Genomic DNA, 23655 nt, shown 5'->3' with positions numbered 1-23655 from the left:
ATGGTATACAAACATTTTTAAGGTTTATGAAACATGAACATTTCCAGATTGTACAATCTTGTCTTATAGGCCTACTAAATCTTACTTGGTTTGAAAGTAATCATAATGGGGAAAAAATTAGGACCTGCAGAGTTGCCCAACTTGAGTAATAATAGCCTAGGTCGGCCTTTTGTTCATCTCCAAATATTTCTTTCTTTCTTGTTTTCAAAATCTATTTCAAAGTACACATAAAACATAAAATAAAGAACTTAATGTGTTGTTGTAAGCACACGTGAAGTCATTACCCAGGTCAAGAAATAGAACACTTCCAGCTTCCTAGAGCTGCTCTCCCTTCTGGTTCCCGATCTCAGAGAGAAAGCTTTTAACATTTCACTTCAAGTATGTTTGCTGAAGGTTTGTTTTCTGGAACAGGGTCGAATACCAGCCCCATTCCTTACCAGCTGTGACTTTGGACAAATTCCGTAGCCTAATGTGTTCTCAAACTCAGCATACCCATTACCTCTTTTAACACCCAACACTTGACTATCCTGAAGTACAACTCAGGTACTATAACCTACATATAATTTCAAAAAACAACGTAATGCGTTAGCTGTGTAAGTATTTTACAGTAACAATATTTATTTCAGTATGTACTGATTAGGAGATCTATTTCAACTTCCCTAGAAGATTTTCTGAGCGGTCCAGTGCTTGCACACACATGAGAATTGGTACATGGGACTGCACGAGTGCAGAAGGGTCAGGGGTGTTTCGGCAACTCACATATCACAAGTGGTTATTGGCACTGGTGATGTGATGTTTCTGAAAAACCGAACATCTCTTGGCAAAGTTCCAGAGAAAATAAAATTAACCTTCCCTCAACGTGCGTGCTTGTTTGCATTCCTTAAAAATTCGGTACATGTTGATAGCTTGATTTTGAGTGTTTACGTAAAACAGATTGGGGGTGGGCTCTAGGTTCATCTAATCATAAACAGGTTTTCCAACTACAAGACGGGAGGGAAGATCGTGTCGGGCAGAGAACACATCTTTGTGGGACTCTTCTGTATCCTGTATCCTGGGTCTTCAGTACCTTGGCCCCACCCTCCAAATGCCAACAGCTCCTCCCAGTCCCTGAGCCAACCAGATATCCCCTAGGGTGCTATCCACTGGGAGCTGACAGCCCCTCCCTGCCCCAGTTCTCTTGTCTGCAAAGCTGGGGAAAATAACATGACCTAACATATAAAGCAACTTTACAGAAATGATGCATATAAAGCACATGCAGTTCCTGGCATAGATGAGTTTACCTTTCCTCTTGAGGACCTGCTGTGTGCTGGGCATCCTGCTGGGTGCTTTTTACGTGTGTTATACCAGCCCTAGTAGGCAGCTACCAGAGTATCTCCCCACCCAACCCCATTTTACAGATGAGGAAACTGAGCATCCGAGTGAGTTAGTAATTCCCCAAAGCAAACAGCTAGTGCAAGGGGGGAGCAGAGATTTGAGCCTAAGCCCCGGCCCCAAGCCTTTGCTCTGAGCACTGTGCTTTGCTACTTCCTAAATGCCTCTCTCATTCCATATCATCATCCCATAGCCCTGTGCAGAGCGCATCACTGGCACTAAATAAATGGTTTGTTTAATGAAAAATTAATAATACACACAAGTTTACTGAATAACTTCTCTACTTGTAAACATGTCTGAATTTCCTCTCGGCTTTTTATGGTGAATATCAGCATATTTGCTCTGTGGTTTTTTGAGACAGTAGTTAAATAAAGTAATTAAAAGGGTAAACAGTTTGGAAAGGAGTTTTGAACTTTAGGAATGTCTAACTTGACACTGGCTGTTTCTTTGTGTGCTGCAAGATGCAAATTTATTTTCAGTGAGATATCTAGCCTGTCCCTACTTATGATCTCTGTATATTCTGAATAATATGCTCATAATGTAGTTCTGCTCACCATCGTAAAATGTGCGGTTAAAATAAGACCCTGTCAAAACACTGTCTTACAGGCATCAGTGCTATGAAAGTTAACATAAAATGATTCAAAAATGCATAGGCTTTTTGAGGATCAAAAATAAAAATATCCACTGTGCAGTGACTTTTAAATTTATATTCTGTGGCTGCTAAACCCCACCTTGGCTGTGAACTTTCAGCCTGAGGATGCTGAAGAGAACCCAATAACCCTCTCCGAGTATATAAATTGTAGTTTAGAAAATAGATGTGAAGTTATTTTAAGCTTTTAGCAATGTTTGATATATAATGTTCGTGCTCTTCTAATACAAAGAAAACAATAGAATTTTGAATACGGAACATAAGGAAACTGGCCATCACTGAAGGAATGGCGTATCATTGCATGGACCTCTCTACCTTTCTGAGGAGGGAGATAAATTTGGATTATTAGGGCTTTCTGAAAGTCTCAACTTCTTGCTAGCTTCAACCATAAATGTTCTTTGAGCCATTAATGCTTTGATACAAGTAATACCCATTTTAAAAACTACCCGAGTTTTAAAAGGAGTAAGCCACAAAGTGCTTGGGTATCCAGTTCAAAATAAAATGGAGTAAAGAAGTAACTCACAATCAGCATCATATTAAACAGTGAAGCCTCACGCCACATGAATGTATTCAAGCCATGACAAGAATGTTTATGATGATCACCATTCATCATTATTCTGGAAATACTAGCCATTGTAATAAAACAAGAACAATAAGAAAGTATAAATATTGGAAAGAAGTGACCAGTTTTCCACTATTTATATACAGCATGATTGTATAACTAAAAAGCTCAAGGAATTTAAGTAGTAAAGGTTTTGGTTGGATATTTGGATGCAATGTGAATATACAATAGTTTTTCTTTATATCAGCAATAAACAGATACTGCAAAGGGGGAAATATCCTATTCATATGTGTCCCCTGGCTATAAAATGCCTAGAGATAAATGTAACAAGAAATGAGCATATAGAATGAAAAGTGTAAAATTTCATTGAAAGACACAGAGCAAGACTCTTGAATCTAAATCGCTGGTGAGATGCACACCATGTTCTTGAATGGGAATAATCAGTATTAATCATCATTCCTCTGACAAACTAATGTGCAAATTTCTATGAAATTACTGTGCTCTGCCGTGCCATGCTGTACTGTACCATAGTGTATAGTCATGTTGAGGAAGGGAAAAATTTCCCTCTGCCCCTGTAGGTTTTTCTGACTGGCCTAATAATGAAATAGACATGAGACAGATTAACAGGAGAAAAACCAACTTTAATTATGTGCATACTATCAAAACGTAAGAGATTCTAAAGACCATCAGGTAAAATGAGGCGTATGTGTCATCCTGGACCAAGGAGAGGCAGGTGGGGGTCTGAGACTTCAGGGAAGGAAGGCAATTCACAGGAAGATGAAAAAGCAGATGTTTGCTGGGTTATGCAAAGACATGGGGACACAGAGAAGACTTTGGTCTCGAGGGCCCTCCACCACACCTAGCCCATATTCTTTATGTTAATTAGTCGTTCTCTGGTGATCTCTTCCTGAACCAGTCCCTTTATCTAAATTTTTCTAGGCAGTTGAAGAAATAAAAAGAAAGAATTCTTGAGTCTTCTGTTTTTTTAGGAATAATGAACATAGAATAATCCTCGTGCCAAAGACACACATTTTGGGGTGGCATGTCAAAATAAGATAATACTGCCATAACAATAAAGAGGGATAAACAAAACTGATATCAAAAGAACACCCCAGAGTGTCCTTAATTAGACTTATTCCATCATATGTAAGAATTAATAATTGGATAAAATGACATTTCAAATCAGTGACCAATGGATGTGTTACTGATTAAATGATATTCAGACATTTGGTTATTAATTTTGTTGTTTTTTTTTACTTTTTTAAAAGCTCTTTATTTATTTACTGGTGTTATTTCTGCAAATGGCATTTCTTTTTTATCGAAGTATAGTCAGTTACAATATGTCAGTTTCTGGTGTACAGCATAATGTTTCAATCATACATATGCATACATATATTCATTTTCACATTCTTTTTCATGGTTATTAATTTTGAAACATAAACTTTAGAGCCCTGTGTCACAATATATTCAAAATAAAGATAGATTAAATTTTTAATGTGAAAGTTAAAACCTAAAGCTTTAAGGGAAAAAAAATATGGTATTACTGGTATAACATCAGTGTTATTAAAAAGAATAGACATGTATGGAACTTGGAAAGAAGTTCAAGATATACAAAGTAAAAGAAACCAAGTTGCCAAATAATATTTACAATATATTTATTGTATTTTAAAAATTATTAAGTAAGTATCTATATGCAGTGAAAAGATATATAAGAAGTATATCAAATGATTACTTTTTTTTCATCTGTGGGAAATGGGGTCATGGTAACTTTCACTTTATTCTTTACGCATTTTGGTATTCATGAAATTTTTACAGTTAGTGTCTTATACTATTGTGATTTTTTTTTAAAGGAAAAATTGTCTTAAAATCTGAAGTTATTTGACATGCAGAGTCAGAGAGGAATGAATTCTAAGCAGAGTGCATAAAACGAACAAATGCATGTGGACGGGAAGGCGTTGTTGGGTCCAAGGAGGGTTTAGCTGGAGTATAAGACATGTGGGGAAGATGAATTTCATGGTTGAATGCAGTCATTTGGTGGGGAGTAAACGCTGATCTGAAATTTTATGCTTTCAATGACTGGTCGAGATAAATTGACAATTTTAAAATAGTGGTTCCATTAAGACTCCCTTGAGAAGATGGCAGTTGAGGGAAGTTTTGAAGAAAGGTTAGGAATAGTCTAGTAAAGCAGAACAGAGGGGAGACAGGTTGGTATGTGTTCAGGGAATCACCCTAGTTCAGTTAGCTGAGATATGGCAGAAGAAATAGATTGGAGGTATATTTTCAATGTCCTTAGAAGTCACAGAGAAGAGCATAAAGTTTCTGATCCATGAGGACCTCCAGAATGATTTTGTAGAGTTATTGTTACCAAGACTTCACTTGAAAATGGAGTTTCTTTCCAAAGTGCCCGCCTCTCATCAGATAAGTCATTCCACCTTCCTGAAGAGAGTAAGTGAGGGGAGGGAGAGGTCAAAGGCTTATCTAATGCTCCCCCCACCTCTGCCCCCCAGGAAAGGACTCAGTTAGTCTGCAGTAAGAGAGTTGGGTATTATAGAACCAGCATTACTGCTCCTGGGCATTTACACGAGGTAAGATCTCAGAAACACAACGCTGAGTGAAAAGGCAGATAGAGGAATTGTAAATACAGTCTAACACATTTGGAAAACATACAGGCGGCACTGTATTTTGTTTATGCCTTTGGACATGTGTAAAAAGAATGAAAACATAGCCTGGGTAAGCACCACGTTAATAAGAATTGTTGACTATGGGAAGAAGGGAGCGAGCTGAACTGGGCACCCACATGTGAGGGTAGACTTCAGCGCTGCCTGCACTGTGTTACTTCTTTGTAAAATGACAGTAAGCAGTTGTGGCAGAATTTTAACATTATTCATGTTATGCATGGAGTAGGGAGAAGAAGGAAATATGGGTTGAAATTTAGGAGAGAGGCTGAGGCTAGAGGCATCAATTGGCAGTTATCGTTAGTATGTGGTCAAGTCTTTACTTTTTTTAGCACGAAATCTGGACATTAATAGTCATGGGTCTATATTTCGTGGGTCAGCGGTTTTACGTTACTTTCCAGCAGGAGTGGTGGTTGTATGTAGCCAACCATCCATGCCCTTTCATTTCCCTTGGGATGGGAGGTAGAGATGTGAACAGTAGCTGATTTGAGGGATGAGGCAGACTGAGCCCTGGTAAGACCTCTCTCTGCAACTGGGAGAAATGAACAAGACTGTGAGATTTCTCGGTGGTTCCCCTTGTAGCCTGCTCTCCAGGGGCACTGAGGATGGCTTATTCACCCACTAAATGCTCCTTCTTCCCCACTGAGGTGTTCAGTTATGTCCTAATGAATGAGGTGGGGGTTTTTTTTATTAATTTTTTCATATATTAAAGTGTTTATGCACACAAACACTCTGAATTTTAGACACCAGCAATCTGAGTACCTTCTTTTGATCCTCACCCCACCCTCATCTTGTTTAATCCTTTTTTGTTTGTTTTATAAAATTGCATGAATGTTTTGGTTGACTGGATTGTGTTTACTTTTTAATGTCAGGCAATAATTTCATGACAAATTCTAAAAATATGTAGAACTATAAAAATTGGGGTTTTTTTTTTCGGTCTTCAAAAAACATTTGTTTGTTTAGCACATATACAAAGGAGATAGAATTTAGAGGGAGAACAGTTCCTGAAGTCAGATGAGCAGGAGTCATACATATATATCCTTTTCTCTGCAAACTGACGTACATACTGGTATCTGATGTCTTGATTTAAATCCGTGTCTGGAGCTTTTGACTAGACCCTCCCTCACTTACCCTCAGTGACATAGCTTTGGGGCATCTATGGAAGAGTTAAGGCCACATCTCAGCCTCCGAAATTTTAGCTTTTTCATCAGCAAAACTTGGAGCAAATCTCACATCTTTTCTAAATTAGAAATGTAACCTTGACTTCAGTCCCAGAGTTACTATTGTACAGAGAAAGAAAACACTGCATAATGCTCAAATTATGTGCAAACCGGGAGGGAGGGTACAGCTCAAGTGGTAGAGTGCATGCTTAGCATGCATGAGGTCCGGGGGTTAATCCCAGTACCTCCTCTAAGAATAAATAAATAAGTAAACCTAATTACCTCCCCCTACCCCCCCCCAAAATCAGCATCTATGTGCAAACTGAAATGATAGAAGTGAAAACTGCTATCATTAATTGGGGCTTGTCTAATGTAGTGTCCGTACCAGACACACTGAAGGAAACATGGAAAGAAGGACTGTCTAGACCGTTCCTGCCTCCACGCCCCAAAATAGAGCCTCTGGAGCAATGAGAGTAATGTCGCACCTGTGCCCCTAAATAAAATGATAATGGCTCAGAACACTGAGCTCAGGGCCATCATTCCTTGTGAGCTACCTGTGCTGTTCATACCAATGTTGAGCAGAATGGGGCCGAGCTTGAATAATCATTTTAAAAACCCATAGGGCTAGACATGACTGTAAAACCAGCCAGCCCATCTCATCCCTTCCTAGATAAGAAATCTGCAAAGTAGAGTCTAGGCCAGTGGCTCTTGGATGTTTTGACTGAAACCCAGAGCATAAAATACATTTTATATTACAAAATGCATATGTGTGCAAAAATGGAATCAATGTCTCAGGAAACAAGACTACTTTCTCTTATCATATGTAATGTATCCTAATATTTCCTATCCTATTTCTTTCCTTTTTTTTCTTTTTTTAATTCTGGTTGAAACCCAGTAAATTGGTTTGTGAAACACTAATGGGTCTCCACTTTGACTTCAAAAATCCCTGCTCTGCCTGATCATATTAAAGACGTTGCAGAATCATCCAACTTTCAAGTTTAGGATGTTTCCCTTCTGTCTCAGTTTCTTTTTCTGTAATAGAAGTTGTCATACTAGGAATACTGGTAGATTTAATTAGTTTTCAAACTCGAGAATCTTGGTTTCCCTTGCTGGGTTTCCTACACTCATAGCAGAAGCTAACATAGGTTTTTGATGTTGGGTTTTTTTTTCTGGGAATCTTTAAGACAAAATACATTTGCCTTTTGACATTTATACTTTTTTCCTCCCTGGGTTGGTTTTCATAAACTGCTTGATGAAAAATGGTCTATTTCATCTTTCCATTATTTTAGGTTAAGGCATGTTATTAGCAGAGCCTTTTGGAATTGGTTTCAAGTTATTTCCTGGTATCCAGCTCTCAAAAGCTCCAGGGGAACAGCTCCGCCCCCTGTGATCATCCAGAAATCCGGGCATCTAGCCAGAACTTTGGGACACCACTCTTTGCTAAAAATGGAAGGGTTAAAACCCTGGTCACTGCATTGCCATTGTACAAATGCTCATAATCTCTACGAGAAGATGGGAACTATTTGGATCATAGATTTATGAATTTAATTCAGTTGGATTTTCATAGGGAGGTTAAAAAAAAATAACATGTATGATTTAATTTTCATCTAAACTCCCCTCTCCCCAAATCAGTGTTCACTTTGATCAAAATCATTTTGCGAAACAAGATGATTAACAGTGGGTTCAAATCATGTGAACCAAGTGTCTGTACCCAATTCTTTGGAGGAAGGAAATTCTGGGCCCTGATACCAAAGTGCATCTGAATGACATTACTCATGTTTTCAAAGGTTTTATTCCTACCAGAAACGTATGGTTCAAGTGGACCTGTGTCCCCTGTGTACTTCGCTTATCCTCTCTTTCCTTTTCCCCGTGTATATCCCCAGTCACTTTCTCACACGTTCCACACGACTACCAGACTTCCCCTCATGTGTGTCAGCGCTGCCATCACCAAAACACTAAGAGGAAAGGCACATGCTAGTATTAGGTATTTTTTTTCTTTTTTTACTGGTTTCTTCTTTCCAATGTGTGCCCTGGTGAATCTGTATACCTGATGGAAATTTGCCCCTGAGACATTTAATAAAACCAAAGAGGATCCTCAATCAAATAGACAAATCCGAAAGAGCAGAAAGGACTGAATTTTTTGTAAAATTTCACAGACTTAAGATGAGTTGGATCCTCAAAATTAATACGTTCTAAATCAAGTTCCTTTTTTTTTTTTAAACTGGAGGAACAGTTCGGCGCTCCTCTTGTCATTTACTGATTCATCCTGGTTTGTTTAGTCTCCTTCTAGTCACTGAAAAAATAATTAAAATCCTCAAAGGCCAGTCCACCTTGAGCTCCAGTTCAGATTGCATGTGCTTCTGTGACTGTGAACTCTACTTTCCCCGAGTTGGTCTGCAGACAGCTGCAGTGAATAGCCGTGTTTACATAGCGCAGAAGAAGGCAGTTTGGAGAGTCCAATTTCCATTTTCTTTAGCGTTGTTCACGAGTTATAGCCCCCAGTGCTTCGGAGCGAAGCCTAGTCCACCATGTACCTTACTTCTTCTTGTACAGAGGTTTTATTTTTATTTCTGATTTGCCATGAGAAAGTAAAATGCTGATTGAATGAAAGCTACAGTTTTATTTCTCCCTCTGTTTACAAGAGATTCTTTTGAGGGTCAAGTTGGCAAAATCTACCCTGTGCAGACATATTTCTTATCTCAGACCTAGTTTGAGCAAAGCTGATTGCAAAGGCTAGTTCTTCTATGAGACCTCTAACAGCCCGTAAGTTCCTATCCCAAAATAATGGGGACTCAGTATGTTGTGTGTTTGACCTATATGTTCTTTGCATGTATCGTGGAGAGAAAAAAATTATTACCTTTATGAAGTGGCCATGAAATCTGAAAATTCTAATCTTCTGAGTACACATGGAATACAGGACCCCTTAGTGACATCTCAAGGTGGAAATTCAATTTGCTGTGATGGCGACCACATTCAAGCTTATCAAGTAGCCAGAAACTCAAGGACAACTTTTGGTGCCTCGATTTAACTCCATCTCAGGGTCCAAGGAGGGTTTTCCTCCATGTAAAAGCAAAAATGAGAATTTCAGACCTAAAGTCTTTGTGGCCTTTTCTCCCACTGTGTGCTCGTGGTGGTAACGGGAACACACAGTTTGGAAAAGAAAACCTAAGATAGAGTTGGAGCCGCTCATTTCCCCAACCTGTGCTGCAGGCTGGACGCCTGGCCGAAGGCTGGACGCCTGGCCGAAGGCTGGGAACAAGTCTTGGGATCTGATTCATCCAGTGAAAGGTGGTGAATAGCCCCCCGGCCCCCAGGGTACTGTTTAGTTCCCTGGAGGCCAGATGACAGGGTAGCGAATACTGCCGCTGGCCTGTTTCTGCTGGTGTTGGGTCCCAAGCCCAGATGGAACTGGTCCTTGGAGCTTCCTCTCTGGGATTTTTTCCTTTGTTCACCAGTATATTCCCTGCTCCTGCCCAGGGCTGAGCACTGTGTCCCTAAATGAATCGATCTAAGAATTTAATTTATATAATGGAGAAGAGTGCAGATCACTTTATTTTATCACAGCAGGGCCACACTGCAATTAAAAAACAAGCCTGGGGTCCCAGAGAGGAACCTAGAGCTACATTTTAGATATCAAAATAGTGCAAAAATGGTAAGGTGTTGAGAGTTTCATCTCGGTGCACAACTTGCCAAGCAGCTGAGTTAGAGAAATGCTGCAGGATGGGTTGAGACATGGACAAGACAGGATGGGGTGGCTTTTCCCCATCGTATATGTTTGTTCTTAGTAGTAAAACGGTTCATTGCCAGCACCTGTGCTGTCCTGTGTTCCCTGCTTCCTTACGAAGTTGGAACATCAGTCACCAGTGAGACACTACGTTTCATCACCAGGAGCTGCCATGTTGTAGCAAACGCATCGTTGACGCGGCACGTCAGACTGTGCTGAGTGGAATTTCTGTTCACGTTTCAGTATCTTACGGTGTACAAGTTTATCATTCCTGTAATAATCTTGTACAATCTTTTATTCTGATGCATTGAATGGACTTGTAACACTTGCAGGAAGAGTATCTAGAAAGTACGAGACTTTTTTGCCATGCTGGAACTACCGCAGACTGTCTTTTCCCTCTTGACATTTTGGGTGGATAATTTGGGGTGGGGGGGCTTTTCTCTGCATTAGGGGATGTTTAGCAGCATCCCTGGCCTCCACTCACTAGATGCCAGTTACAATAACCAAAAGTGACTCCAGATATTGTCACATGTCCCCAGCTGAGAACCACTGAGCTGCACTTATGATTGTGATTCCCTAGAAATGGGTTCAATAAATGTACTAAACCATGAGATCATCCAGAAAGAAATGTGAAATGTGAGAGTTGATGCAAATTTACTGACGTATTGGTAACTAAGTTAATATTTTAAAGTACCGAAGGGAATTCAGGCAGGAAAAAAATGAAAGGGAAAGGTCGGAAAGATGTTCCCTGTTCTCTTGTCATTAGCTAATGATTTCTCGTCTTTGTCACGTTCAAAATGTACTAGAAATGTACTGTTTCCTCACTAAGTGAAGACAAGGGCACATTGATAAGTGCTTAGATGTCAGACAAGGTAATAGAGGTTCAGTAATTATTGAGTGAAAAGAAACAAAGGTCGTTCCTAAATTCTGGGATGTGTGTATTTTTCTTTTTTAAAAAAATTATTTATTTATTTTTAATTGAAGTACAATTACAATGTGTCAGTTTCCGGTGTACAGCACAACGTCCCAGTGTATATGTTTAATCAAGAGTGCTTTTCAGCTTTAATGGTAGAGAGTGTGTAACACAGAAAGGAGAGCTCTGGGCTGGGCATCACAGGAACCTGGGACATCATAGTGGGTTTTCTGCATCTTTATCTCAAGAAAGTAGCTTGCCTGGCACATAGGAACCCAAAGGAGGTTAGGGTATTTGTCCCTAATGCGTTCCCTCATAGCACTAGAATTTCATGAACCGGTATCTTATAAAGCCTGCCTATGATGTCATGATGTTAATTTTTTTTTTTTAGTTAGCAGATCAGTGATTACTTTAAAATCTGAGTCCTACCATACCATCTTGCAGTGGGATCTTTAAAAAAAAAAACAAAACTGAGTCCTAATTGTCATTTGCGACTTCACTGTGTACAGCAAGTTGGGGACGTGGTAGAATAATTTAGATATAAAAATCGTGCCTCATTGAAGAATTTCATAGACTTCAAATGTGCCCTTTTTTGTTGTTGTTGTTCCCATTCGGTTCATACCCTGTGATGCGGGGTGTCCTAGCAGATCTGCGTGGACATCCAGCCACGACGTTGCTCAGTATTGGTGTTTACTCTCCAGCTGAACCCAGAGCTCTGTTTCCTGTGCAGGTTACTAACAGTATTTGTGCAAATAGTCAGTCCCTTCCCAAAGCAGGCCCTGTGAGACTTCCTTTCTGGGCAGATTATGGGTTTCGAAGTTTGAATCAAGCCATGCTACAAAACCACTATCGAATAGCTTCTGTGCTTACACAGTAAGACTGTCAGTCAGCGTTTTCCTGTTTCCATTCACGAGCAGCCGTAACCCCTCCCGCCCCCCACCGGGAGAGATGGCCAAGACAAATAATTGTGGTGGCATGTGCATTTTCTTGCAAGCCTTTTAAAACATGCAGCTTTCAGAAGCCTCCATTACGTGCTTTTCAGGAATGCTAAATCATAGTAGATGTACTTGCTTCGTGACTCAAGAACAAGCCTGTACTACAATCACCATTAAATAATTCCTTGGCCTGTATTCCTTTTAAATTTTATAGGGAGTGGGGAAGATGGTAAGGGGATAAATTGCTTCTTTCAGATCCCTAAGAAAACTTAATTTACAGGTTTTCAATGTTGACAGTTCCCAGGAGTTGTCTATGAAATGGAACTTGCCAGTAAGAGTGGCTTTTCGCCTTCTCACAGCCAGACCCCGCCCTCCCCCCAACCCTGGGGACCAAGCTACAGATTCCCAGCACTCCACAGTGTCAGTGTCCAAGTTCATACTTGTTGATGACACAGTAAGCGGTCCTTACTTTTGGAATTGCTGACTCCACATCAGCACACCTTTTCCATACACTCCGTTTCCCTTAGCAGCCTGATATTTGAAAACAAATAAAAAGGATGATGTGCAGTATTTCCGAACAATTTTCAAAGTATGAGAACTTGGCACTTCCTTCTGTTTTCCTCACATTATTTGCCTCCGTATTTCCTTTGCATTTGGAAGCCGCTGTCCTGGACCTTTATTACTGCATCCTGTTTCCTTCCCTAACTGAAGTTCTCTTTGTTACTATGCTTTTTCCCCAACTTGTCTCTTAAAATATGAAATAATCTTAGCTAGCCCATGTATACGTCTGAGATGGTCATATCTTTATCAGATATGAATTACCTTTGTGCATTACCAATAATTTCCTTATTAAAACTGTTTTGGTATTGTAAGAAAGAAAGAGTTATGACAGAGAAATGTAAGTACATGCTATTGTGTTCAGTTCTATTTCATGTGTCTGGCTACCTATCTCCATTGAATGATAGCCTTGTTTTTTGGTTTGTTTTATTTTGTTTTAATTTATTTTTATCTCTAGAGGGTAATTAGGTTTATTTATTTACTTTAAATGGAGGTACCGGGGATTGAACCCAGGAACTCGCGCATGCTAGGCATGCACTCTGCCACTTGAGCTATACCCTCCCTACTCCCAATAGCCTTTACTTTAGATCACCGCTGGCTCTCCCTCTCTGATAGTTTCTTCTTTGCTAATTCGCTCACCTTTTGCCCTAGGTCCTATGTGAGGTACCAGAAATACAAAGATGAATAAGATATGGTCCCTGCCCTCCCTGTGGGAGATGACACTTAGGTCTATTTAGGTTGCCCGAGATGAATGTGGGCCCCTTGAGGGAGCAAAGCAGAGGGCTAGGAGAGGAAGAAGAGTAGCTTCCTCTGCCTGAGAGGATCGCAGCAGGCTTCCAGGAAATGAGACATCTGACCTAAGGTGTGAGCAATGAAGGGAGAGTGGAGAGAGGAACATTCCAGATGGGGGAAGGGGACAGAGATGACAAGTCACACAGTGGGGTGGGCTCACCAGGAAGGCTTGGTGTTACTAAAGCATGAAATTTGAGGCAGAGAGCCAGGAAGATAAAGGTAGAGGTGTGTGCTTGAAGTTACATCAGGGTGGCCTTAGGTTTTGTGTTAGGGAACTTGGAGTTTTTCCCTTAGGCGTTACTGAGCTGATGGAGGTCAGAGAACTCGGTGACTACATGTGAAGGTTAAGGAAGAAAAGAGTTAGAATTTGAGTGTGCAACTTTTTCAAAGGAATTAAATGTTTGTAAATGAAATGCGTTATATATTTGTGACCAAGTGTTTTGAAACTTTCTCTTCCCGCGTATTTGGCTTGGAGATACAGACATTCATTCAGTGCCTGCTGTGTGCCTTGCAGTGTTAACCTCTCCAGCAGACATGATCCCCGTCCTTGTCAAGTTTATGGTCTAACAAGGGGGCTTCAAGTGGAAATGTGCGTCCGGTTGGAAAGACCTTAGAGATCACTTGGTCAGACTCCGTTATGCAAAATGTACACAGCAGTCCGCTTCCAACTATAGGGTGGTATTAAACTGTTTTCAAAATACCAAAGCATTTAAAAATAAAAAGCGTAAAACTTTGGTTACTTGAATTCCCACTCCCCAGAACTCATCAACCAGAGAACAAATCTTGCTGGTTGAAGTAATGCCTTCTCCAGTCCTCACAGACCATTTCTCTTCATCTTGAAAAGTTGATTTCTGCACTTGCTCTCAGCTTTATCTGTGAATCTCTTCGTCCGCCACCCCTCCTTCCCTTTCCCGTCTCCCTCCCATCACCCAGTTCCTTCTCTCTCTGCCTGGAGAAATGCTACTCATTCCTCCCTGCCTGACTCCACTGTCACCTTCCTCCAAACCTCCCGGGCAGAAGGCACCTCTCCATAGCAGGTCATCTCTCCCCCATGTCCTCAGAGTGCTTGAGCTTAGGGACCCCAAGACTGGGCTACTACCACTGAGAACAATGCCTAGACATAGCAGGGATTCAACAAATGCTTAAAAATTGAGTATGATTTCTAGCAAGTGGGAGAATTGTTCTTTTGGTAATTATGATGCTGACCATTTTTGTGAGCTCTCTATGCACCGAAAAGTAGTCACTCAGTGCCTTACGTGTGTTACCACGTTTAATGCTCCCAAGTCCAAAGAGGACATTGAGACTCAGTTAGGTTCAATAACTCACATAAAGGTTGTACAGCTGCGAGGGATTCTGGATCCCCCTGTCTGTCTGTCTGTCTGTCTGTCTGTGATACTCATCAGCAAGAACAGTCGCCTCTAATCTGATATTAATGGCCTTATTACCATCTTTTTCCCTACCTAGAGCCCAGTCTATGACCTTTGACAGATTCAACTGAATATTCCTTTTCTGGAACTCAGCACACCACTACCACGCAAAAGTTAACATTGGTGTTACCAGGGGTACCACTGAGACAGGGTTTGTTATTGTCAACAGTCTTCTCTGGTTTTGACCTTTAAATGCAATCAGCCCTTTGCATTGTCGGATATGGAAGGCTGACTGCATTCACTGTACTGTACCATTTTATATAAGGGATTTTATAAGCATCCTCGGATTTTGGTATTCATGATAGCTCCTAGAACTAATCCCCTGTGGATACAGAGGATTGGCCACACTAATAAAATCACTAGAATTGTCCCAAATACTGTATTAAAAGGAATGTCTTTTACTTCTTTAAATTGTCCTGCTACATCACTTGTACAAAGGAAATATAATAAAGAGGGGGAAAATGACTTGTAGCTACATTCATTCCAAATTGAATACTTTCAAAGGAATATTTTTCAATTTGTCAGAAGCGTATCAACAGTCATAAAAAATTTTTATATCCTCTGGCACCATTCTCTTACCCTTGGGAACTTATTCCAAGAATATAATTTCAAAGAGGTTAAAGCCCATATGCACAGATATTTTGCAGCATCATTTACATTGGAAACAACCCAAACATCTAATAACAGAGGGAACAAGTTTGCAAATCTTGGTGTATCAACTTAACAAAATTATAAGCTGCCACTTATAGTCATAAACTTTGAAAGTTTGTAGTACAGTGCGAAAACTCTGTGATAATTTTATAGTAAAAGAGCAGACTACAAAATTCTACCTATTTTATACAAATTATATAGGCGTGTGAAGTACAGAAAGGAAACCATAAGGAATTAGAACAGCCAGTTGATCCGTCTGAAATTATGGGTGACATTTTATTGTTGTTATTTCCTTAATTTTTATTAAAATGTGTGTGTTCAGCAAACACTGGGGACAAATATATTCATTCATTCACATGTTAAATGGTTATTTTACCTTAGTAAATTTTTTTTTACTGCCAATTCCTGCCTCCGCCATAAATTATGACCTTGGTTGTAGTGTGAGTTATATAGTGAATATTCTGTAAATATTTACTTTCTATTATAATAGTAGTATTCCTTTCCTGGAGCAATGTGCTTCTAAAATTTTAATGGGCATTTCATCTCACTGGTTCTGATCCAATAGTTCTGGGGTAGATACAGCACAAGAGCCTGCATGTCTGATTAGCCCCCAGGGTCTGCTGGTGTGGCTGGTCCAGAGACCTGCTTTGTGTACGAAGATGCTGCCGCGGCTGACTGTCTCAGGAGTATTATCTCAAGAGGCAGTGTTAGATATTCTCTCAGCTGCACCCGTAACATCCCAACAATTTGGGGGCAGGGGGAGGGATGGCTAAAGATGAATGCCCTCTGTGGTTATGAAATAAATATGCTATCTTAGTATCCAGCCTGATGATCAGCCTCCTTAAGCCACTCAGCTAACTTCAGTTTTGTCCATCAATAGGAATGGCCAGATGGCATTAAAATAAGTGATTCTGTATGTATGTTATAAAGAGTAAGGAAAGATCTTCTGTGGTAATCATGCTAGCAATGTTCTTTGACACAACTTGGAACCTGATTAAAAAGTTGAAAATCCCATCTATGTTAAGAAAAGCTTTGCGTTGACTTTCTCTACTGGAGAAAAAAAAAATCTTGGCCAGGGCAGTGAATCCTTAAGGAAGAGTAGTGTGAAGCAGAGTAGAGAGTCATCTTTTTATGGAATGTAGGGGTGTCGAATATTTTCTAAAAGTATGGGAGACTCTTTTTCCCCTTTGAATATGAACAGGATGCAGTGGTGTATAGTAACCCTTGAAGTGGAGGGGAATCTGTCATCCTTTGAATTGAATCTTACCAACGATTGTCAAAACCTACTGTTGTTTTCAGGAGGATAATAGCAAATTTCCAACTTGACTCTCCACAGTAACTGAAGCTGGTTTTGGTGCTGATATTGGAATGGAGAAATTCTTCAACATCAAGTGTCGGGCTTCTGGCTTGGTACCCAACGTCGTGGTGCTGGTGGCAACAGTGCGGGCTCTGAAGATGCATGGGGGTGGGCCAAGTGTAAGTGCCATGCTTCCTTTCTCATAAAACAAATTTTGAAATGAAGATGAAGCAGAATTTAGTCTTTGAAACATTCAAACCTGCTTCATAACTCCAGTTTTCTAGAATGTCTGCTTTTTCACCATTACAGGGCACTTAGAGTTCAGTGAGATCAAGTAATTAGTAACACCCACAAAGTTATTTCTAAGCAGTATTTTGGAAAGGAGCATAACGTAACGACTTTTTAGTACTAAAAGTCTAAACTGAAGCTTATGTCAACATTTTATAACCCCGTGGTAACGGGAGGATGGAGGCTCTGGTTCCTGAATGGAGAACATAAGGGTTAGGGTGATTGTTTTTGTGGGTGAGGTTGTTCATTGTTGGTTCGGATGGTTTCTTGGTTCACTGATGCTACATCTCATCAGATTTCCTCTAGCACTATTTTCCTTCTGTTTCTGTTTATTATGATTTCACTTTATAACTCTGTTAGAGCACTGGATTATTTCTAAGAGAACTTGGCTTAGAAAACACAAATTCTGTTTTAACATTTGAAAAGACTTTTGATATGAACCTATCTTACAAATAAAATTCACAGACGTATGAAGGAGAATTTTTATTTTCCCCCACAGCAAAGGTGTAAATTTTTTCTTTTTCGTTTTTAGGGATTTCCAAAGGGGGAATAAGAAATGTTACGCTGATTAATCATTTTTGAAATAAAATAATTGAGATTTTCTTTTATCACTTACACTATTAATCTGTTATACAAACTGCCAAATCTGATTTCTTAACTGGTATATTGTGTCCACAAAGGTCATGCAGTGATTAATTACATAGCAAAAATAAGTAAGTTTGCCCTCGGAAAACACCATAACGTGCGGTTATTTGATCATCTTAGCAGTTCTTTGTCCTAGGAGAGGCAGACATTATTTCATATCATTTTATAGGTGAGGAAGCTGAGGTTTAATGTGTTTAGCGGATGTGGGCAGTGTCACAAAGCCAGCAAAGAGTCAAACCTAAAGCCTGGGGCTGAGATCCAAATCCTCTATGTCCACCACACAGAGCTGATTCTTAATGAAGGGTAAACTTTTTATGAATTCCAATTCGCTCGTTAGTATCAGACACTTGAGCACTGCATTTTAGCCTAGAGCTGCACCATTATATCAAATGCAAGGCTGACAGAACAAATACTGTAATAGAGTTAATCCTAAAGAGTTCTGCTTTTGTTCAAAACACCACTTGTTGCTGCAATCACTCCTTGAGTTCAGACTTGGAATCAGTATTCTAACTTCCACTTTCAAAATACTGTCTCTACCTATATAAGATAAATTTTAACTTCTCCCTCCCTGTTTTGCACCCTGAAAATTATAAAACCAAAGGATTTGGGGCCTTAATACCGGAAAGAGCTTAGAAACTGTCTAGTCTGGTTCAGTCTTTACAAAGATAAAATTACTGATGTGCAGGAGGAGTCTGCGTCTTGCTTAGTATCATGCCTCCATTTAGGGGACCAGTCAGACGTAAACTCGAGGTCTCTTGACTTCGAGTGGAATGTTTTCCCACACTCCAGTCTCTGACCTATAAAAACTTTCACTCTAAGATTTATAATCCTCTTTCAGTTCATCTTACTGTCTGTGCACTGTTTTACAATGGTTGCATTTTCTGCTCACCTAATTCTTGATACCTCTTCCACTTCCAGTTAAAGTCATGGTTCCGTGCCAGTGATGATATGAACCTATCTTATGTATAGAATTCACACATGTCTGAAGGGGAATTTTTTTTTCCCTCAAAGCAAAAGTGTAATTTTTTTTTCTCATTTTTAAGGATTTCCACTGGGCCCAAGATTAGCAGGCACAGATATGGGTGGTGGATAATAAAAGGGGAGGATCAGGAAGCCAGGTGAAGCTTAGCATCCCCTCCTGGGCTCCAGTAGTGCCTTCTGCATCATCTTATTTTATGAATGGTCTACAAGTTATTTCCCTACTCAACCTTGAATTCCTTGAGATTAAGGACTTTGTCCTATTAATGTGTGTACGCCTCATGCCTGGCGTAGTCTGTATCAAGGAAATGTTTTCAATAATTGAATAATAAATGAGCTTTTATCTTCTTAATACTATATTCCATACTATCCATCTCAGTGTCATTCCTTCTTACTTGAAACAACTCTGTAGTAATGTTTTTGATCCATTATAATTTCTACTTCCTTTTGATATCACTACACAAGTAACCGTGGCTGCCTCTTATGTTTATTCAGCTTGTTTTTTTTCATAATTTGTGCAGTGGAAAGTCCTATGACCCTTGAACTTGCCCATTTTAGCCCCAATCATTTTAAGTTCATATCCTGTCTTCCAAAGTGCTGACCATTCTTGGTGCAATAGAAGAACTGATACTTTTGGATCCAGATGTTTCTTTTATAATCAGTTCCTTAAACACAGCATCTTAAGGAGGGTTCTCCACAACCAATAGGATTTAAGTGTATTTATATAAAAAGATTTATTATAAGGAATTGGCTCATGCAATTATGGAGGCTGACAGGTCCAAAAATCTCCAGAGTGGGCCTCTGCTGGAGACTCAGGAGAGCCAGTATTCCAGTCCCAGCCTGAAGGGAATCTGCTGGAGAATTTCCCCTTGCAGATTCTTTTTGTTCTAGCAGGTCTTCGACTGACTGCATGTGGCCCACACACATTATGGGGGCAGTCTGCTTTACTCAGTGTCCATCAATTTAAATGTTATTATAATTCAAAAACACCTTCACAGAAATACCCATGATAATGTTTGACCAAATATCTGGGCATCCGTCACCCAAGATGACACCAAAAATTAACCATCACACTCATTACTGATTTCTGGTGTATGGTGCAATGACCAGACCTAATTTCATTTTCCCTATATTAATCACCAATTGGCCTAGCACTGTGTCTTTTATCAGTCTCTCCTTTCAGATCTTCAAGCTTACTTTGTGATAAATCAATTTTCCGTACATGTGTAGGTCTTCTTCTGGGACCTTCCCTCGGTTGCCCTGGTCTGTTTACACGTAATTGTGTCTGTATTACACTGACAGCCAGCAGGGCAAGCTCTCCTAGTCAGTTCTCTTCATGCATGCCTGGCCTGTTGGTGGCCCTTTTCTCTTTCATGTGTATTTTTAAAATAGCTCACAAAGTCCCATAAGGAATCTTTTTATGATTTTTATTAGAATGCTGTTAAATCAGTAGATCAGTTTGGAGAGATTTGACAGCTTTATATCTAAGAACTTGGGATGTCTCTTCACTGAATTAGGTCTTTTGAGATGTATTTTAATAAACATTTATTGCACAAAGGGCTTCTATGTCCTTTTGTAGATTTGTTCCCGTATACTTTATATTTTTAAATAGTTTAACAGGTTACTACTGGATTCTTATATGTAATCCAGTGATGTCTTTAAATTTTTTTTGAGGTATAATTGACAAACAACATTATATTCATTCGTTGCAGGTGTATAACATCATGTTCAATATTTGTATACGTTGTGAAATGATCACAATAAGTCATTAACATCCGTCATTATACGTAGTCTAAATTTCTTTTCTTTTTTTCCTCGTGATGAGAACTTTTAAGATCTACTCTCTTGGCAAGTTTCAAATATGCAGTACAGTGTTGTTACCCACAGTCACCATGCTGTGTATTAAATCCGCATGACTTTATTGTGCTAACAGCTAAATCTACCTATAAATAGCTATAAAGGTCACCTGTAACTCTGTCTGGGCCTGTTGCTTATTGGTGGAAGGTAGGTCTCTACTTGCAAACTTAATTTTTTTAATGAGTAAAGAACTGTTTAAGTTCTCTATTTCTTCCTAAATGAGTTTTATATTAAAGCTTGTATTAAGTTTCTCTGTGTTTTTCAATGTATTGGTACAAAGTTTGTCCTGGTATCCTACTAATTCTGCCGACAGCTTGTGTAGTTATAATTTTTTTCATTCCTTTTAAAAAACTCTTACCGGAATATTGTCAATTTTGTTAGTGTTTTAAGACCAACTTTTGGTTTGGTTGCTCGCCTCTACTTTTTTGGCGTTTGCATACAACACATTCTTCTTGCTTTTGCCTTGTTTTTTTTTTTGTTTTTTTTTTTTTCTTTCTTTCTTTTTTTTTAACATTTTTTATTGAGTTATAGTCATTTTACAATGTTGTGTCAAATTCCAGTGTAGAGCACAATTTTTCAGTTATACATGAACATACATACATTCATTGTCGCATTCTATTTCGCTGTGAGCTTTTTTTTTTTTTAAAGGTTTTTTTGGTGGGGGAGGTAATTAAGTTTATTTATTTATTTACCTTTTTTTTTTTTTAGAGGAGGCACTGGGGATTGAACCTAGGACCTCATACATTCTAAGCATAGGTGCTCTACCACGTTGAGCTATACCCCCACCCCTGCTTTTGCCTTGTTTTTTGAACATTGTATTTGTGCAAGCTCGGCAATACTTCATGTTCTTTCTTTAATCCAGCATTTTGGTTGTTCCAATGGAAAGGTTCACTGTGTGCTTTAGTCTACGCTAATGCTGACAAAAACCCATCTGAAAATACTTTATTATGTTCCGTCACACTCTCAAAAAACAATCTGTCGAAGAGGTAGCCTTTCAAAGGAGTTCTAACATTCTCAAGGCCTCTTTCGTTGAGAGGAGAGCAAGTCACCACATCCTCAGTGAAGTAAAATGTTCTCTAGTGTTTCTCACTGAAGTCAGTTGCAGGCTGTAAAAAAAAAAACCACTGTGGAACCCGTGAAAAGGTCCTCACTTGGGCTTTCAGAGCCCTCGTATATCCACGTCCCCATCCTGTCTCTCATTTGCTGGTTAGTGGTGGTAAGACACCTGCCTTCTCTCAACTTCAGTTTCCTCATCTTTAAACTGCCAGCCCCCCAGGTTCTGTGAGATACTAGGCCAAAAAAAGTAATGGCAATTATTTTTAAATGATTTAGAATTTATTTAGAATGATGCACTTTATATAATAAGGTATTAATCACACTGTCAGTTTCCTTTTATGCTGGGATGATGGGCAGTAGTTTGAAAGTTCTTAATATAGGCTCAAATTGGAATTGCCTGAGGAGTTTTGAATTATTACTGATCCAGGGTCCCACTCCCCAAAATCCTGGTTTTAATTGCTCAGGGTGGAGCTCAGGCATCGGTGATTCTTAAAAGCATACCGCAATACTTTTATGTTCAGCCAGGGCTGCCAGTTGTTGGTTTAGAAGCACAAAATGTGCTTTTTAAATGAACCTTCCTCAGAAAGGACGATGACTTACTTTTCTTTCAGAGCTGAATCACAGTGAACTGTTCTGTAGGATTTTTCTTAATTTTTGTCTTTTGTTACCTCAGGTGACTGCCGGTGTCCCTCTTAAGAAAGAATATACGGAAGAGGTAAGAGTGACCAAACACTTAAGGGGCTTATGTAAAGAATCATTCAGATCCAGTTAACCACTGGCCTGCAGTCGAATCTCAGTCAGGGCAGGGGTCCTCCACCAGTGGAGTGATCTGCTGATAATCCAAGAGGAAGTGGGTGGCGGAAGGGGTAAAATCCATCCAGTTAACTCTCCAGTCTTAAGAAATAATGGATGTAAGATTTATGTTCTGTTCCCTACCTCCTGGGCAGCCATCAGAGCAGGCCTCATGATCTCCAGCACAGAAACATGAAGCTTAGACATATGTATTCTTTTGGTGTGGAAAATACTGACTTTTAGAAGATACACAGTTGGCTTTATGACTAGCGCGAGTTACTTGACTCCTTTATGAAAACAGATTTTGATCAACTGGAAGCAGTACCTCTTAGCTCCTACAGGTGGCGCCAGGGATTTGAGCAGGGAGCAGCTGGACCGTGCCGGCCACCCGCTCTGGGCCTTATGCCTTCTTGTCCAGCAGCCCACAGAGCGTGGGCACGTTGTTTATGTCCTGGCCGCCAGTCAGCAGCAGAAAGAGCTGCCTGGCTCAAGACCCAAATATGCCATTGGACCCAGGATAATTTTAGACATTATTTGGAAAATGAGCCCCCTCCTTCTGCAGCCATCTTTTCTTGGAGGAAGAAGTCATTTATGGTCTTTAATAGCTTCCAGGATAATAAAGTGAGCATAGATGGAACCAAAACCCGCCAGAGCGGGCCTACCAGTGTAGTTTGGCAGGTTTGGTGGGAGGTGATACATCTGGGTCTGGTTTTCTTACAGAACCTCCAGCTGGTGGCAGACGGCTGCTGTAACCTCCAGAAGCAAATTCAGATCGCTCAGCTCTTTGGGGTCCCTGTTGTCATGGCTCTGAATGTCTTCAAGTAAGTCCAGCGTCCTACTTTAAATGTGGTCATATCACTTGGCCACTCTGTGACCTGCATTTATGTTTGGAGGGTGTTTGGCCTTTTCTCTGCTTCGTCTAAAAGCATATAGAAATACTCTGCCCATTCTGTTGGTTGGTTCGGTTTGGTTTGGTTTCACTTTAGCAGAAATGTTCTCAAATGTTATCAGGAAAGTGGAATCTATTCAGTGAGTTCCCATTTCTTTGGCTTTTTTTCTCCCTTAATTCCACCCATCATTTCTGACTGAAAGACTGTAGATGATCAAAGGGATGTGTTATGGAGTTTTCTCAATAAAACCCTCAACAAAGTGAAATATTGGAGTCATGTTGGAGAGGATTTTCCCCCATGATTTTCTTTAGGTCTGATTTATATAAGCACAGTGTAACCACTTTTGATGTTTAAAATATATTCAGCGTTTGGGAGCAGAATTCTATATAAGCCGTTAGTCTTTCTTTAAAAACATCGCTAAATGAATACAGACGC

General features: G+C 39.7%; 1 protein-coding gene across 6 annotated transcripts in view; it reads left to right on the top strand.

Annotated features, from left to right (window-relative positions):
• Positions 1-23655, top strand: part of MTHFD1L (methylenetetrahydrofolate dehydrogenase (NADP+ dependent) 1 like) — a 188443-nt gene that overhangs the window by 80676 nt on the left and 84112 nt on the right. For all 6 annotated transcript variants that reach the window (XR_012508535.1, XR_012508533.1, XR_012508534.1 and 3 more), the window contains exons 21-23: positions 16754-16893; positions 22212-22253; positions 23051-23151. Coding sequence is in view for 1 of the 6 variants with exons in the window: in XM_074368158.1 (XP_074224259.1) it covers positions 16754-16893; positions 22212-22253; positions 23051-23151 (283 nt within the window). In the remaining 5 variants the exon portion in view is untranslated. The remainder of the gene's footprint in view (positions 1-16753; positions 16894-22211; positions 22254-23050; positions 23152-23655) is intronic.

This window comes from Camelus bactrianus, chromosome 8, assembly GCF_048773025.1.
Source record: "Camelus bactrianus isolate YW-2024 breed Bactrian camel chromosome 8, ASM4877302v1, whole genome shotgun sequence".
Taxonomy (NCBI): domain Eukaryota; kingdom Metazoa; phylum Chordata; class Mammalia; order Artiodactyla; family Camelidae; genus Camelus; species Camelus bactrianus.
This window is presented reverse-complemented; position numbering and strand designations above follow the sequence as displayed.